This window comes from Artibeus jamaicensis, unplaced genomic scaffold (assembly GCF_021234435.1).
Source record: "Artibeus jamaicensis isolate MK-2021 breed Jamaican fruit bat unplaced genomic scaffold, CSHL_Jam_final contig_467, whole genome shotgun sequence".
NCBI lineage: Eukaryota > Metazoa > Chordata > Mammalia > Chiroptera > Phyllostomidae > Artibeus > Artibeus jamaicensis.
This window is the reverse complement of record NW_026521845.1, coordinates 7,672,197-7,690,566: the sequence shown is the minus strand read 5'-3', so window position 1 is coordinate 7,690,566 and position 18,370 is coordinate 7,672,197. Positions and strand designations below refer to the sequence as shown.

At 45.8% G+C, this 18,370-nt stretch overlaps 1 protein-coding gene across 1 annotated transcript in view; it reads left to right on the top strand.

The window, feature by feature from the left end:
* USH2A (usherin) overlaps positions 1–18,370 on the top strand; it is a 505,359-nt gene that overhangs the window by 465,929 nt on the left and 21,060 nt on the right. Inside the window, exons 64-65 of the mRNA XM_053667304.1 lie at positions 160–481; positions 16,461–16,670. Of these exons, the coding sequence (XP_053523279.1) occupies positions 160–481; positions 16,461–16,670 (532 nt within the window). The remainder of the gene's footprint in view (positions 1–159; positions 482–16,460; positions 16,671–18,370) is intronic.

The following is an 18,370-nucleotide window of genomic DNA, read 5'->3' as shown; positions in this document are numbered from 1 at the left end:
AATATGACTTATTTACCTTTTTTTAAAAAAGGGTCAGCCATCAACAAGAATAAATATAAACTTCCATGCCTTTTTATCCCAAAACTCTTGGTCTTTTAAAGATTCTTCGCACGAAAATCGCTTTGCCAATAATGGGTCGTTTCTGCCTGTGTCCTGCAGGTATGAAGTGCGGGTGCAGGCCTGCACCGTGCTGGGATGTGCGTCGAGTGACTGGACACGCACCCGGACCCCCGAGACAGCTCCTGCCATGCAGCCTGCCCCACACCTGGAGGTGCGGTCGGCTCCAGGGGGGCTCCAGCCCACGGTTTCCCTTTTGTGGGCAGGACCACTTCAGCCAAATGGACGCATTTTGTACTACGAGTTGTACCGAAGACAAAGCGCAACCCAGCCAGGACAGCCAAGCCCAGTTCTAACCTATAACGGAAGCACAAGCTCGTTCGTGGATTCCGAACTCCTGCCTTTCACGGAGTACGAGTACCAGGTAAGAACTGTGCGGCATCGGCACCTGAGACTACAGTTCTGCACACACGTCGGCACCTGCCTGCAGAAAGCGCTGGCAGTTTGAAAAGCCGCTTAAAGAAACACAGGCCTTAAGGAAGTTAACAACATCCCTTTGATAATGTTTGAGCAGTAAATGAGGGAGGAAAAGCCATATTCACTTGCCTTCTTCATTTTCTTGGTTCTTGATCCGTAGGCTTGTTATTCCTTCATAGGTTTCAGGCAAAGCATTCCTGTGTCTCATGGATGAAGTGGTTCCTGTCATTCAGCTTCCCTCTACCAGAATTGTCTTGGTAGGAAATGCTTGTTGTTAAGGATCACTTGGAAAATAGCTCACTCATTGTACCAAGATGGCATAAAATCTCTATCTGATGCATCTCCAGCATTATCTCCAGCCCTTGCGCCCAAGAAAGATGTGGAATGTTAAGAGAAATCTAGAGGAAAATGACCAATCTTTGTATGGGGATGAAGCAAGTTTAGTCCAATGACGGCCTCAAAAGTAGGACTTTGCATGTCTCTAAAAAGCTAAGAATTAAGAAAAGTATTCTGAAAGTATTTGGAAATCTATGGAGGGCTCGTGTTAGGTTTGTTTTGTTTGGCCATCAGAATGCACCTCCTGTGTTCTTGTAGGGCCAGCCCCACTTCCTCTGGGGGAATGACTCAGTTTTGCTGGGAGTGGCCATCAGTGTCAGGCTGTCCCCTAGCCTAGTGGTGGGTATGTGACTCAGACTCGCCTGGGGCTTGATCTTCAGCGGAGTGACTCAGAATTTTAAGAGTGGGGGTGAGAAGTCCTGATAAAATACTCCTAGTCTCCACGTGAAACCTTTCCTTATCCCTGCTACTTCCAAGCAGGGTTCTTCAACCGGTCTTTTCATTCCACGTCCTCCTAATAACTGTGCTTCTGCTCAGGTCAGAGTCAGTCTCGCTCACTGGCAGTCCGAGGAAGGTTACTGAGTGTCAGGCACAATGCCCAGTCTGTTTGCCAAAGGAGAAAAGTGAGCCTTGAAAAGCTTGCCATACCGAGAAATAACAAAATCACTAAGTCACCTGAACAGGGTGAGCCAATCGATGAGGACAGTGATTCCTGGTAACATCTGAAGTATGAAAGAGTATATTTCGGGCTAATGATGTATGGGACAAATTACCCCATGAAGTTAGTAAGAATTGAAAATGTAGATTCTTGAAATATTTGGAGAAATACAAATCCCTAATCCCTTGTTTGAATTTCTAAATCTAAAAATCTCTTAAAAATAAGTTCTAAAAAAAAATCTGGGTTTGACCAAACTCACGTGGCAACAAAACCCACTCTAAACAAATTTGAGACTATTTAAAGCATTTATATATCCTATTTAATGTGAATATTTGTATATTTTCCTGCAGAAATACTGTGTTTCATTATCAGATAATTCTGGAGACATTACAGAATATGTAGTGTATACATTTTATTACCTTCGCAAAATCTCAAAGAAACAAAATTATTTTAAAACACACAGGGCCCCAGGGTTAGGATAAGGGCTGTGGTTTATGTCACGAAGAAAGAAAACGCCTGTTGATGTCTCAGCTGGGGAACGAAAACTGTGAGGAACAGCCAGAACCCACGTGGCCACCCTTGTTCTCCCTGTCTTTCCTGAAACATGTCACATTATCAAAGACCCCTCTATTTCCAATCGTCTCACCCTCTTATGAATAAAACCCACCTTGTGAGAGATCTAGGCAGAGTCAGCCTGAAATCTTTGGATTCTAATTAGAACGAAATGACCCACAGATGCAGAAGGCAACCTAGTGGTTGGAGCGTCTTTCTTATCCTGCGGCACCATCGGGTTCCATAGCTGGCCACGTGGTCTCTAGAAGTCTCATCTCAGTTTTCTGAGGAATGGTAAACTCCAGGCATGTCTCTGAGCTCTAGTCAGTTTTCCAGTCGGGAGCTGAGGGACCCACATCCAGAGGGCAGACGAGTTAAGGACCTCAGGCCACACTGTCTCTTTTGTCACCTTCACTTTCACCTGTGTCAGGCTCCTCCTCTGTATTTATTCCACCCGAATGGAAGTATTTCATAGGATCGTCCTAACTGATCTCAAATTTGCATTTATTAGCTAACCCCATGTTGTTACAACCTAAGAAGGATAGAGAACAGGGAAGAAAAAGAAAAAAAACTAGCCTGTCGGCCCCCAAACCCAGTTCTTATAAGAATTAGTTTGAAAAGTATAGATTAAATGCTGAAGTAAATGAACTAAAATATTGGATTTATTTAGCCTGTGTAAGCTGAGTCTATATGGACCCTGAGTAATCTCACAGAAGTCACTTACTAAAAGAATCGATTTCCCTTTTACGAAAGAGCCTGTCGTCTCTGGGAGGAAGTTGTGCGGCTCACACAGCCACCTAAGGGCTCTTTCAAGTTCAGAAACACCTTCATGGTCATGGATGCATTGCTCCACGCATCACCCGTCAGTGACTTGACTCCGGTGCAGAGGCTTGTATTTTTGAGGCAATGCATACACGTGGAGCGAATAAAAACCCAGAACTGAGATCCTGTCCAGAGCACAGGGCCTGTTAGTCAGAAGGACTGAGATGACCGGTGGTAGGGCAGGTGGCCATCCACAGTGCCCATCCCTGTCCCCTCCTGCGTGGCCCCAACAGGATACTGACACACCCAGTAGGATTTCTCCCCACAGACAATACCCATTTCTGTCTTCATCTTTTTCAAAATTAGGCTGTACTAATGTGTACAAGACCAGCCTGCAAACTCCACTCGGGGAAGTTCTTAATTGCTCAGCAAGCACTTGAAGGCCATGATCTGTCCGCAGGCATCTGCGGGGCACCCAGGCGTGAGCTCCCACCCTGAGACCTGCAGTTTTACCTGCGGACAGTGAGCTGGGGCCCAGGCGCTTGGCAGCCCTGCTCTCACACTCATCTCTCGCCTAAGGCGGTGACTCACCACGGGTTCCTGGGGACCTGCTGTGACTTGCCTTTCCTTCAGATCATGCTGTGAGTGTTCCTGCCACTTGCCCGCTTAGGCAGCTTTCAGCGATGAGCACCTTGCACAGGCAGGACATCCAGAGGCTTCTGGGGCCTTGTGACTGAGGGGTGTCTGAGAATTGGAAGGTTGGCGTGGGAAGGGCCTGGGGTAAGCTCTCATGAGTGTCTGCTCTGTGCGCTGGCACTGTGGGGGCCCACCCGGGGCAGCTGCTCTCCAACAGGCCTGTGCTGCTCCCAACTTTTCTGTGTGCAAGGTATGCAGAAGAGGGTGGAGGGGACAAGGGGTCCGCACTGTTCTGCCAAAGCAGCCATCAGGACCATGGGATGGGGGCAGAGGCCATCTCTGCACCAGCCCCCCAAAACCTACCAACGAGGGGGTGAGGAGCTAGAAGGGAGGAGAAGCAGCCTGTAGCCCTGGGGTCACTGCTTCAGCCTCCCCGAGCGAATGAACCTCATCTGCAAATAGGAGCTCCCTCCAGCTCTAAATTCTAGGGGCCTCTATAGGGATAAATTGTAACCCTACACTTTTCATAATTCTGATCACACTTTACCTTCCCTCGACAGACCTTTGTAATCTGTAGTTTGTAAAACCTGACAGAATAAATTTTGACCCTGAGCAATTGGATTTTCCTGACAGTGTTTAGCTTCAAGTCCTATCAAAGTAAGCAAATCTATCACACCAGCTTCAGACACTGAATAGGTACATGGTTATCCACCATCAGTGCACATATGGAAATGTTGGTAATGGCGTTCAGTATCGAAACCTGGACTATGTATTTACTACATTATAAATATATTGTAAACTATAAGTGAAAATAAGTGGTGAATCTCATTGACTCCATTTATTACATACTAGGGTCCCCTTAGGTCCTTGGGAAAACCTACCCCCTCAGTCAGGTATCATGTCTATTTCCTTACAAGTGATAAAAAGCCAGCTTTAACTAAAACAAAAGAGAATTGTTTCTGCTCACTTGTCTGAGAAAGGAACTGAAGAAATTCCTTGAAACCAAGGAAAAGGTGAAAATACCAGACCCCCCAAAAGGACTGGGGGTGCAGGACTCCACACTGTTCAGTTCGTCTGCTCTCTGCGTCCTTCCTCTTGATCCTGCTCTGTTTGGCTTCATTCCACACGCGACTCTCTCCTGGCTTCAGAGAAAATCATGGCTGGCGCTTCCTGGTTCAAGCCACCCCTGGGCCTCTGTGTCTTTGTCCTTAAAATGTGAATAGGAGCAGTGTTGAATTATGGGTTTCTTTTGGGACTACATGGGTTGACATATAAATGTGTTTAGGACAAAGTCTCAAATGTAGAAAAGACTGCAGTGATAAAATGATAAGAATAACTGTCCTTGTTGTTGTTATTACCACCCTCCCACCTCAGGGTGGAAAGAGAGCCCTTCTGGCCAGATATCTGCAAGTCAACCGAGAGCAGGACACATGCCCCCCACCCCGCACATGTACCTTCCTGCTACCAGGAGGATGGGGGACTGGGACTGAACTGGCCGGTCCCAGGACCCCGCTTTCACCATCTGGCCTTGAGGGGCATGTGGGGAACTCTCTCAGCCTGAAACAGGAGCTGGCCCGCACTGTCCCATGACCAACCGTGCTCCTTTGTCACACGGAGACTTAGGCACAAAGCCACACAGGCTGGGCAACAGGCCTAGTTTCCCTGGTCCCCACTTTTGTCATTGAACGACGGGTGTGTTAGGAGAACTGAGAAACCGCACGGGTCCGCCCCACAGTTGGCCCCCCGCCCCATCTGCACTCCGGCCCCCACGAAATAGAAGGAGGAGGTCCTTGCTTCCTGGAGGGCAAAGAGCCGAGTGAAGGGTGTTCTTCTGTGTCCATCGGTGAGGTGTGTGGATGTGGTGTCGGGATGTGCAAATCTCTGACAAAGGGCACCGGGCTCTGGAAGTGGGGAAGTGCTCACCCATTGGGGGAGGTGAGCAGCCTGCCTTGGCCTCCCCTCTGCTCTTCTCGGGACAGAATAAACAGCCCCACAGCCATGACCGAGGTCCCTCCCAGCCCTGATAGGCTGCTTCTCTATTTCCGTGATTAGCTACTTGCATCCAAAGGCCTGTTTTCCGTGGGGCTGTCACCCTTACCCTGTCTCCGTCTTACATGTCTCCATCCCATTTAGAGAAAACGCAGGGAGCGTGTTTTCTGTTTGGCTTTGGACTTGCATTTAAGTTGGTATTAGCTGTTAATCTCTCTAACGTGTTTCTGACCAGCACGAAGGCTTTTGTTTGGTTAGTTTCTCCCCCAGGAACTAAGCTGTGCCCACCCCCAGGGCCCAGGCTCTGGGTTTTAAATGATGTATTGATACAGTCTGACTCAGATGGCGTATTTGTTCTGAAAGTTCGGAGCCTCGATGGTACAGCGCAGCTTGAAGGCCATGGGACATTTCCATGAGTAGAAATCTGAATTCTGCCCCTGGCCCAGGGACCAAGTCACTTCTCTGCCACCCTGCCTTTCATTCCAGCCCCTGTGTCTGTGTCTTTGTCCTTTTCCTGTCTCTCTAGGCAACCCTTCAGGCTCTGTTCCTACATTCCCATTGTCGGCCGTCTTCCCACTGCCTCTGAGACGGGCCACCCACTGCAGACGGGCTGGTTCTCTCCCTTGTACTGATGCAACATCACTTATTTGATGTGGATCCTCCTGGCTCTGCATGGAAGCTGGTCTCCTGGAGCAAAAATGTCCAATGCAACCAATTTTTCCCCAACTAAGTGTTGACTGTGTGTAACGCCAGCCTGTCTGCACACCTCGTCACAAACTCTCTTCTTCAGTGAGGTGGCCACGAACAGAAAGGCTCTCCAGCGTCACCTGAAACTTAGGTCTCGTGCATGTATCCAGGCAAGGGTGAGGCACTTATTTCCCTGATCCTGTACGTTGAATATTTAATAGCCTGTCACTGTTCACCACCCATCAAGTTCAAGTGTATGCCTAGTTACTAGGGTGGGGGAAGGAGCCTAAAAGTCACTCCCTCGAGTCCTCGGGGACCCAAAGCTTAGTTGATAAGACAAAAAAACACACCCTCAAATCACGTGTCCAGAAAAATATGGATTTCGACGGTCTACAGGATGACAAGAGACCTAGGGAAAAGCAGAGACCTCCTCATATTCAGGGGCAGTCCAGTGTCCACACTCAACTGCCCTGGCCAGCCTCCCTCACTGACCTCTCTGGCCGGGGGCTCGAGGGGCAAGGCTGGTTCCTTGATATTGAAGGCTGAAGTCATCCCATGGAGGCCAGAGGAGACACCGTCTCTCTCTCCCTTCAGTCACAGGAAGTTCTCCTCTCTTCATCTTTGTGGTCAAACACCTCGGAGCCTGCCTACTGCATTGTACCTGGGTGAGGTGGACAGGTTCCCCTGTGTCCTTCAGGGTCTCCTCAGGGAGCAGACGGCCTGCTCAAAGGGGCATTTGAAGACAACTCCATGTGAGGACTATTTACGGGGGTGAGGGCAGGTTGGGACTAACAATAGCCAGAGCTGCTACCCTGTACCCCTCCCCAGAGAGACCAAGGGGAGAAGCAGTTCCCAGGCACAGCCGAGCGTTACAGCTATAGAAAAGGAATGCAGCCTTTGCCAAACTGGGGTGCCAAAGCCATTGCCAAACTGGGGTGCCAAAGACAGAGAGCAGGAGAAGCAGAGAGCTGAACTCTGCCATTCCTTTGGGAGGGAGACAGCAGACTCAGCCTCAAGGAATCCAGAGCAGGGCAGAGATTGGACTGGAGGCAAACAGGTTACCCGGAACTTCCCCCAACATGTCAGAGTGGCACTGCTTCTCAATATGTCACCCAGTCTGTGACTGCCTTTCCCCGGTAGAATTCTCTCTGGGCTAGAGGATCACCTCTTTGCTAAAACACTAAGTATGAAGGCTTGATAGGGGGTTGCACTTAAGTATTTGGACTAGTGATATATTCCCATTAAATTCAAAATATGTATTTTGGTCTGCATGAAGCAAATCCTATCTACAGGTGGAAACAAACAAAAAAACCCTGTTACCATATTCAAGTAAGTCCGATACCCTCAATTAAAATCTTTAAGAAAATGGCTGAGGCTTTTTCTTGTCAATTGATCTCTGGATGTGTCGATGGATCTAATTGTTACTAAGATGCCTAAACGTATCTAGGAAACCACACAGTTCTCTTCCTGATGCTTGTAAGCATGTTGGTAATGGTAACTGGAAATAAATGTCTTTCTTGGAAGAATCCATGGAATTACCCCAATGTTTACTTTTGCTTATATTTGGGATGCTTTTGAAAAATCTTAACTAACAAGGCAAAGTAGAGAATGCCAACTTGTCAGCAAATTTCGACGTAGAAGCAATATTTCTGTAACGCCTGTCTTCCATTTGTTATAACCCTCAAAGTCCTAGAAGGGAGAAAGATACGGGCTAAACTGGGAAGAAAGAGTAGGATCTTCTGTTGTTGATTCCTAACAGCAGTGAGCGACAGGACTGTGGTTTAGTCCCATGCTCTCATCCAAAACTCTCTCCACATTTTACACAAATAACCTATAATACCCGTTTTTGCTGATTTAGTGCTTGGTACGTGCTAAGAACTGTGTCGGAGTTAACAGGTGTGAACTCAGAGCAGCCATCCAAGATCGGGGTTATTTCCCATTATAATCCGGAGGAATAAGGACAGCTGAGAGATTCGTTCACGTGGCCATGTAGGCAGTTGGTAAGTGGGTAAGCTCCAGTTTGAAAGTTGAGATTCAAGTTCCAAAGGCTAATTTCTTAAATTCAGTCCATGGTTAATCTGCATTGCATTTGCATACAACTCTGGGGCTTTCAAAAATCTTAATAAAACATTTATAAATGTACTTACTTGCTACCTAATTCTTCATAAATTTATAGAAAATGCATTGCTTATAAATCTCAGAAGAGTCCTGTGAGGACTCTTCTGTATGATTCCTTCAGTGTGATTCCTTCTGTATAATCAGGAACCAGAACAATTTAGAAACTCACCTTGTCGATAAAATGGCAGAGTCCAAACTCAGGTCTAGACTTTCTGACCCCATGTTCAGCAATCACCCTGCTTAACTGCAGCATTTTCAAGTCTCCCCATCAGGTACAGGAACTCCTGAGCCTGAGAAGGTAAACTGACTGGGATTGTAATCTCGATGGCGTGCCTTCCTGGCTCTGTGTTCTAAGTGATTTAATCTCTGGGCCCCCCTGTCCTTAGCTGTAGCCTCGGGATGAACAGACCTACCTTAGTAGGGTTACTGTGTTAAATGAGTTGCAGGCCAGGACATTGTCACTCCTGTGTAAAATTAAACTTTGCTATATAAACACATATAAGAATTATTTAATATCCATTTATATTTGTCAATTGTAAATCAGATAAAGTCACCCCACTCCCGGGCACATTCTTGTGACCCTGTATAAAATTTGAACCCCTCTGTGGTTCAACAAGGATCTCTTGTGGTCTGACTTGTGGCTGCCTTCGCCTTTGTCTCTGGCCCTTGCTCTCTCAGCTCAGCTGCACCAATCTTCTCGAGAATCTGCCCCAGGGCCTTTGCACATGCTCTTGCTCTGCCCAGAATGTCTTTGCCCAGATCATCGTGTGGTGGCTTCCTTCTGCCATTAGCATCCCGACTCGATCACAACCTCCCAAGGGCATCTCTTGGACAACTCAACCTCTCCTTACCATAGCCCCATCTTCCACATAGTTTATTCCCTGTGAGTTTTTTCTGTTTGTTTTGTTTGTTTGTTGACGGTCCCTCCTGACCAGGATGTCAAGTCCAGCCGTGTTCACTGTTGTGTTCCCAGCTCTCAGGACAGTGGCTGGCACAGAGGAATGGCCCAGTCAGTAGCTACTGAATTAAAGAACAACAGACAGCCTCAACTAGTGAACTAAAGGGTCATTCCTGGAGGTGTTAATCATAGAGGGTGAGTGCGATCTGAGCAAACTAAGATAATGAAATTTTAATACATCGCCACCATGTGGAAAGTCTGTGAGCACTGTTGGCTTCCGTGTAACATGTAATATATTTAAAACAAAGGTGGCATCGGGGACGTTGGTAGTGGTTTTCACTATTTCATTTTGAGGACATTTCTGTAGAACCTGCTAGTCCATGCAGGCTCTACCACAGACCCAGAGCAGGACCTCAGACACTTGGAAGACACGTCCAGGTCTTCCTTCCATGGCCTTATGCAGAAAAAGGTAGAGAGTTTGGGGCTTTTATGTCCCATACCTTTATTGGAAGGGAGGTCCTGCCACTTACCAAGTGATGTAAAGTGTTCTCTGCCTCCATTTCCTCCTGTCCACACTGATGGTAACAGTAATACCTGTCTCACGGGATTGCTGGGAACAAACTAGTGCAGACAGTGCACTTACAGGGTGCAAGTGCTCGGTCAACTCAGTATCTACCTCTGTGCGTCCTCCACGGGCGCTGGACGGGACTGGATCCCTGCATTCCCTCAGGGAGAACCAAAACAAGCAATCCCAAAGTAGTATGTGATAAATTCTAAATTGTCGTAATCATTACTAAAATCCAGTGGAGGCTAATTTCAGTGTTCCCCACTAACATTGAGGCCAGTTGCTCCCCCCACCACCACCATATATTGGAAGAGAACCATGTTCGTATTTATGGAATGACTCCAAAGAGCGAGGCAGCGTGCTCAGTAATGGAAGACACCTGTGTCTCCAAGGAACATGTTTTGAAATCTCTTTAGGAGCTTCGCCTCTCTCTCCAAATTTCAGATGTGCCCGTAGAAAGCAAGCCAATGTCCTCCTTCCTCAGGTCCCAGAATTCCATCGAAATCCCATTCCATCTTGCCCCATTCAGAGTGTTTTAGATGAAAAGAAGCAGGAACCCAGGGAGAGTATCTGTATATGTGTAACTGAAATGTATCCAGCAAAGTACCATGCAAATAAAGAAGCGGAAAAAGTCCACTTGATGTTGAAAGAAAATCAGTTGGGAAGCCAGTTAAAGAGGCCGCTCCACATGGGGCTTTCCCTCAAGTTGTCCCTTCATGCCCGCCGCCTGTGGGGTCACTCAGGAACTGCCCGATGGTGCCATCAGGGCATCGCAGCCTCCCTGCCTTCTCTTGCTCACCACGTGTCTCTCTCACCACAGTTCTGGCAAAGCCCCCTTTGGCAGATTGCTCCTCGAACGCACTCAAAAGCCAAGACAGGCTCCCCTCTGAAAAGGCTTTTGCACAAGCGCCCTGGGAAAATGTACTCCGAGGCTGTGGATGAATTGATATGATCTCGTTGATTGTATCTTTTTATTTATGAGGCATAATTTATGAGCGCTGGAGAGCAAACTGCAATGAGTGATGACTAATGACAGCCAAGGTCATAAATCAGGAGCAGGGAAAGAAACGATGGCTTTGATCGAATCTATTGAATTAGCTGCTGGCCTCAGCCGATACAGGTATTGGAAAGACCTTTTTAATATCTATTTGGCTCCCTCCTGGGAGTGTGATAACAATCTCATTACATGCCCCCAGGAAACAAATAATTTAATTGTTTGCCCGTTAACATGCAGCCTATTTTCTCTCGTTATTAATTATGGGCATGGCTGTTCATGGTGGGTTTTTATTTATTTTGGATGTGAACTGTAAGGAAAATAGAGTTACCTGCGCTCGTTTTTACAAACAGTGGGGGAGCCTGCTAGCGCTGCTCGATATGACTGTGTCCTCAGTGTTGTCAAGATGTTTTTTATTTACCAAAATCGTCATATTCCACAAGGAAGTATGTCATAGGGGACAGCATAAGAAGTGGCAAGGACCTTAAAAATTTCTCCATAGCATAATCCTCTGAGAGTCACTGTTATAATAAGCAGCTTGGGGAAAGAGAAAAATCTCAAATTACTCCAAGGGCAAAGACAGGCACTGTCACTTATATTAGGAGTTGACAGATTAGAGCGTTTTGAGGTTTTTCCTTTTTTGCGCAAGATCGCTCACCGAATTTGGTTATTCCAAATAACCAAATTTGGATCCCATTTTTTTGGTATGGAAAATGATAGCAAATAAGATATCGAAGAGACAGCAGCTGGATCCTCATAGTGTAGAAAGTGTCGGCCAAAGGAATCATAAAATATTTTTCCAGCTAAGGACATCCTTTTCTATAATATGATGAAGGAAAAGCACATCAGCAAACCCCTTAGAAATTTACCTTAAGAGTTTCTCCTTGTATGAGGCTGCACTTGGAAAAGATCAGTGCTAACGAACGTTATTTGTGAAAGCTGCAAGCCATGTAATGAGACCAAGCATTACAAGGAGAACTGTTTGGAGCAAAGTGTGATAAACGGAGGGAGAGTAACTCACGGTAACAGAGGTACTGCTCTGGGAGAATTTCCCATAAGGCTCCCCTTCTCCTAGCCTCTAAAGAGGCACGGTCACTTCCTGTTCTCTTGTATAAAGCTATTTCAGATGGCTCTGTCCACAAATTCTTGGTGTCTTTCTAGGATAGCATTGGAAGGAGAGTGTTAGTTTCAAAGAAATTCAGAGCATTTAGAATAATACTCATCTGGGTGACGAGGGGAAAAGAGACCCAGGAAGTTCCAGAAGTATCAGTGCTTCAAGAAACTTGCCCCAGGGACAAGAACTGGGTGGGGTAGGACGGCTCGACAAAGCTCGTACTCTCTGGTTCTGTTCGGAGCTGGGGCTGCTGGGGTCAGCTCTGTGAGGATGTAACAGCACTTTCCTGCAGATGCTTGCTTCGCGCTTATTTGAGCGTCTGAAGGTAATGTCAAAGGTAATGCCAAGGACAACTCCACGCAGAAGTCACAGGAACAGAAGCTGGAAAATGCGCAGGGCCCAGATTTCCGCCTGCGGTTTTAGAGCAGACAGCCCTCTGTGTTTCTCAGACCCCGCCAAGCCCCAGAAGCACGTGAAACTATGTTGCAAAGGCAGGTCCCCGGGGTCTTTCCAGCAGAAAGTCTGATACAGGCGCCCGAAATGAACGTCTGACTGTGGGCAGAAACTGACCGTCGCGAGTTTCTCTAAAGGAAAATTTCTAAGAGGCTATTTGCAACAGAGGGCAAGCCGAACCCACTGTTTCCATGACAATGGACTGGGGCAGCTTGGTGACAGATGCTGACACTTTAGTTAGTTAAATATTTTTAAGGCCAAATGCAGTTAATGAGGCCTTGGGAGAGGGGAGGGTTAATAAAAAACAGTTTATGTTCTAACAGACACCAGCCTAAAGATAGTCATAGTCACTCGTTGGACGTTTAAAAGTTTAGATCGAAAGCAGAAATTAATCTGCTGTATTAGTCGGTTATGGAATTTGTGGTTTAAAGATTTTAGGTATTTTGATTTTATTCAATGGTTGGCCTGTTTGCTGTGAGCTCTTCTTACATGGAAACTCTTTTCAGGCTTGCAGCTAAAATCCGAGAGAAGATTCGGAGGGGTGCCCCGACTCAGCCCGCCCTAAACTCATTCTCACTTATCCCAGCTCTTCGTTGGGACATTCCTACCTCTTACAGTTAGTTGTGCTTGTGCGTTTGTGTGTGGCGGTGTGTGCACACACATTCCCGTGGACAAGTGTGTGCTGAACCCAAGTAATAAGCTGTTTCAGTGGAACCTTTCATCGTCTCTGTTTTATTACAAAAGAATAAACATGTTCATCTGCATAATGTCGGTATAAGGATACTCTGAATAAATCAAAGAGGAGCAGTCTCCTTTTTTTTTCTCTTGGCCATGAAATTCATGAACCTCATTCCCCACCCCCATCCCTAGTAACGTGCCTTGTTGCCCTGTGAGCAGCCCACACACATTTTGTTTATATACCCAAAGATTGTGTGATGGGTTACTAACCAAAAGGACTGGCCTGTCAATGAGGTGAAAGGCAGGCAGGCAGACAGACAGACAGACAGACAAGCAGACAGGCAGACAGATAGATAACAAACAGAATAAATAGAATAGAGTTAGACAAAGTGGGCAATTTTATGTCTATTCATAAGGTATTTTGCTTCTTGTTTTTCTTGTATCGGTTCACTGAAATTAAAAGATCAGGGGCATATCACTTAAAACTTTCCACACAAGATCTCTGCCTCTTCTTCCCTCGTCCTACAAAAATGGGCCTGAATCTTGAGACCATTCTCGCTCCGTTGAAACCATAAGCACAATCTGTTCACACTTTCACTCGGAACCCTCAACCACGGTTCCCTTTCTTTATCTCTTGTTGAGCAGGGTGGAGACAGAAATCCACAGGCTTTTCTGGGTAAAGGACTTCTACCTCAGCAGTGGGGGATGAGCAAAATATCGCCGACAGGTTCTCTTTACTTTCCTTCTGGTGGTTTGGTGTGACAGAAACAGGGGCTCCTGGTTGGAGTTCTGTGAAATCCACAATGTTTATTAACTGTCAGCTTTCATTGCCAGAGAGGCTTATGCACATAGGCTGGTCCTGCTTTGCATAAGCATGTGGACTTACAGGAATGCTGTTTTGACCTCAAATTGATGAAATGCTGGAGAGACAGACTGGGAAAAGAGCACTATATTATGGAGGGCTCCTGTCGAAGACAAAGGCACCAGATCCTCCCCCAGTTAGGGCCGGGGAATTGCCTACTGTTGACTTTTGGGAAGAAAATATTTCTGAAGAAGTACGACACAGTGTCGTAATATACAGACTCCAAGTATCTTACAAATACCATGGATTGGGTCACGTTTGGAACTAGGACTCCACCCAGTAAAAGTTCAGGAAGGCGTGAGGTTTAGTCCTCTCTGCCAATACCAGTGTTAAAAAGACTTAATAATTTTTATGACTTTATGTCAAAAAAGAAGGTGAAATTAATGTCCATATCCTGGACCAGAACTGTGCTAAGCACTTTCTCTGACTGATACTTAGTTCATGTCCCGTCTGCATTTCAGCTTCTCTCATTGGTGCTTAGCAATTGATTGACAGCTCTCTGACTTATTTTGTTATACCTTGTTTCTTCATGTTTTCCCCATCCACCGTGACCCCCACTAACATTCTGTGTCTTATAGTCACCAACCAAAGCTCTCCTGTTGGTGAAGAATTTGGGGCCCCTTACTTTTCCCAAGAATATGTTCTTCGTAAATCTTTTTATTCATGGTGTAATTAAAAATGTCCCCCTACCCTTGGAAAGATATTTGCTGTCAAAGAGAATAGTCTTGAGTGACTGAGGAGAGGGGGACACTTTCTTCTCCATCCCCAATCTGACCTCTTCAGTAGGCTGCCCTCTAACCCTGACCTTGGCCCTTTCTGAAGGAACTATTGTAAAGCGACTATCACGCTGCTTGACCTGGGCTCTGGTTTCCAGGAAGCCGGCGCTTTCTCCCTTGTCCTCACTTCCCTGTGCCTTTCAAGGTCAGCCTCCAGCACCTGATGCAACCTGGGCACATCCATCCATCCTTGAAGTTCTGGATTCTGCTCCAGAATTGCAGGTATTTGCCTGTAGGCCACTTATGTAACTGCCTTGAATCTCGGTGACTCGTTTATGCGTTATGGAGGACCTACAGAATGAAACGCACAGTTTGCCGGAGAGAGCGATAGAAGTGTTTATGGGAGAGCAGAGTTCTAGTTTCACCTCTTGAAACTCCTGGCACGTTGAACAAGAGAGTCATACTTATGGAGCCTTAATTTTCTCACCTGTCAAAATGGGCTCATGTGTCCTCTACAGGGATGTGTTGTGAGGGCCAAGCCAGCTAACACATGTTAAAGTGCTCTGTAGAGTGTAGAGTTTATAGAAAGTAAGTAATTATTATGCAAATGATGAGAGACTGTATCAGAACTCTAGAAAAAGCAAATGCCTCTATGGAAGTAGGTTAGTCCTCTCTTTTAAATGTGGGGCTTCTGGCAATCCTATCAGCAAGGGGCTGAAGGTTTGCACTGACAGCGATCCAAGAGCAGTTCAACATCAGAAGTTTTACTTTTGCAAAGGAATCCACCCTCCCCCCCAAAATGTAGGGAAACACTCATAGGAGTTGGCCCAACTACCAAAAAGCTCTTTAATGTTTATTCTCTTGAAGATATTATTGATGTCAAAGCAGAACAAACAAAAATGAAACTGAACTCTCATTGCAAAGTGTTCTCCTGCAGTGCTTTTCGTAACTCTCTTGGATTTTGAAAGTTCTTCATGTTTCCTTAACACTGCACACACCTAGAAAGTGTGGATTGTAGCATCAAACACATTTTCCAGGTGTGTCTTTAAAAGCTCCGGGCAAGTTCAGATGGATGGAGGGAGGGAGGGAGGGATGGATGGTGGGTGGATGGATGGATGGAGGGAGGGAGGAAGGGATGGATACCAGTAGGTAGGTCGGTAGGTAGGTAGGTAGGTAGGTAGGTAGAAAGAAAACATCAAATGAGAAAAAAAAATCCTGAAGTTAAACTGCACAAGACGAAAGCTTACTAAGGAATACTGGCTCTCCTAAACACACAGACAGTCTTCTTGTATTGCCATTTAGATCTATCATTCTGATTGATCACTGTGTAGTTGGCTCTTATTGGGCCTAATTTAACCCTATACACTCACACATCCATCTACTCTGTCTATTGTACCTGACATTCTACAAATTACTTACTCATGCAAATGATGACCTAAGGCAACCTTTTAGGATATCCGTGCTTAATTATACAAATAGTTCTTGATAAATAAGATTATACCTCCTTCCATATGTTTATTCGCTCCTTGATGAAAGGAAAATCTAATTTTCATGCAGATTTGGTGGGGCCAGTGTTTAAGAATTGCTGAGTTTTTAAGTAGTCTGCAGAGCCATCCAATCCGCAGAAGCTGAAGAACATCACGTCGCCTGTGCTCAGAGACCGGTGGTTTTTCATCAGGCTTGAATCAGCTGCTGGGTCCTGGAATCGGGACTCCGCAGCGACCCCTCTGTGTTCACAAGGGCAGATAATCCATAAGCGAGGAAGGGCTCAAACTCCTGCATGATCACAGAGTTGCAAGATCAAAGTGTGTCTTGTGCTGTTGTGTTCAGTAAGTTTGGGTTGCCCACTTTTTGTTTCCGCCCCAGCTTGACCTGCTTTTGACTGCTCTTTCTGATTTCTCTTGGAAGGTCTGGGCGGTGAATTCAGCAGGGAAAGCCCCCAGTAGCTGGACGTGGTGTAGGACTGGACCCGCACCCCCGGAAGGTCTCAGGGCCCCCAGGTTCCATGCAGTGTCTGCCACGCAAGCGGTGGTCAACATCAGCGCCCCTGGGAAGCCCAACGGGGTCATCAGCCTCTACAGGTTGTTCTCCAACAGCACCGGCGCGGCGGAGGTGGTGGTGAGTGTCCCCTAAACTCAAAGTCTAGGACTGGTTCACTTATGTATTTTCCGTAAACCACGATGCCCTTGCCTTTTCTTCTTCTTGGTCCTTCTTTCTTGTGCATCTGCTCTCAGTGGCCCCAGGGTGAGCTTAGGGACACAAAGATCCCTCTAAGAAGAAATAGGACACACAGACAGTATGTCATGCTCAGGCAGAGAACTGTTGAAGGTGGTATTAAAGGCCCCACACGTGTTGTGAGAAACCTACGACTTCACAGGTAATAAAATCAAATTAATTTAGTTAGAAAATGCACCTTAGCACTCCATGTAGTAGCAAGCGGCCCAGAGTAAGGGCAGACAGATGGCCATGTTGGTGACGGCCATGGCACTCCGAAAAGGAAAAACTAGAACGAAGAATACCCTTGGGATCCTCCTGTTGGCATTTGAAAATTTCTGGAACATCCTGGAAATGCAGTCTTCCTTTCGGTGACTTTGAGAAAGTTCGAGCATGTTGGAAGAATGTGCAAAACGACTTAGTCAACAAAGCTGTGTGGCCACATTTGGGGCCCAGCGGGGACAAGGGATGGGCTGTTTGGGGACATCAGCTTTCACGCCAGCCAGTGGCTGAAGGGTCACTGGTAATCGATGAGCCCAGCTCCTGTGCAAATGAAATGAGGAGGCTGAAAGCCAGTGAGTGGAGGTCTCTTTCCTCAGTCGCTCTTCCATTTCTCATGAACAAGAGTAGTCTGCAATACTTTGTTCACGTAAACCTTGGAGAGAAATTGTGCACATCCCAGGATTACATCATATATATCATTTAGATCAATTTAGGCAATGATTTGGGCAAGTGTGCGGGAATCTGCAGAGGCCCCGTACCAAAACACAATTTCGCAAGACAACTCTCAGATACGAGGAAATCTCCTATCGAGTGTTAAAGGAGAATTAGCATACTTCCTACAGGGCTTTGTATTCAATAAATATAGATGATGTAAATACAATCAACCCTTGATTATCCATGCTTATACAATGATAATATTAATGAACTAAAATAATTTATATTTGGAGTGCATTGCAGGCAACTTTTTTTTCCAATAGCAGATAGCTCCTCTTAATCATATGTTGTTTATGTCAATGTGGAAATTAGTTCTTAGTTTCTGAAGGCTTCTGTCCCAAAGAGTTCTTAAGGAAACCACAATGAGGTAAAATAAATAAATAAATAACTAAACCAAAAAGTTTATAATGTAACAAGGATAATTGTGAAAAAGACTATGATATTTCATACAACCAACACCCTCAGAGAAAAAAAAAGATAGACTATCAAACTCTTAGATATATATAAAATATATAATATAAAAATATACAGACATATCAAATACATATTTTAAGCTCTTCAGTACCCGACTCTAACTTGGATTTGAAGGGATTTTTTGGACCCCAAAATTACATGCACATAACAATGGCAGAATATGGACTTTAGAGAATGTTGAGTAGGAATATAATTCAAATACAGATTTTTTTTAAGGCATCATTCTGAGGGTCACAGAGTTTCATCAAAATTTTGTGCATTTTGTGCCATTTTCTAGTATCTTCTGATGGTCAAAGACAAGGTATGATTTCTGTCTGATGACCACCTCAGACTGCGACCTAACTGTTAAATGGTTACATTTCCACATGTCTCAGTCATGCCTCTCCAATGGGTTGGTAGTTCCTTGATGGTAA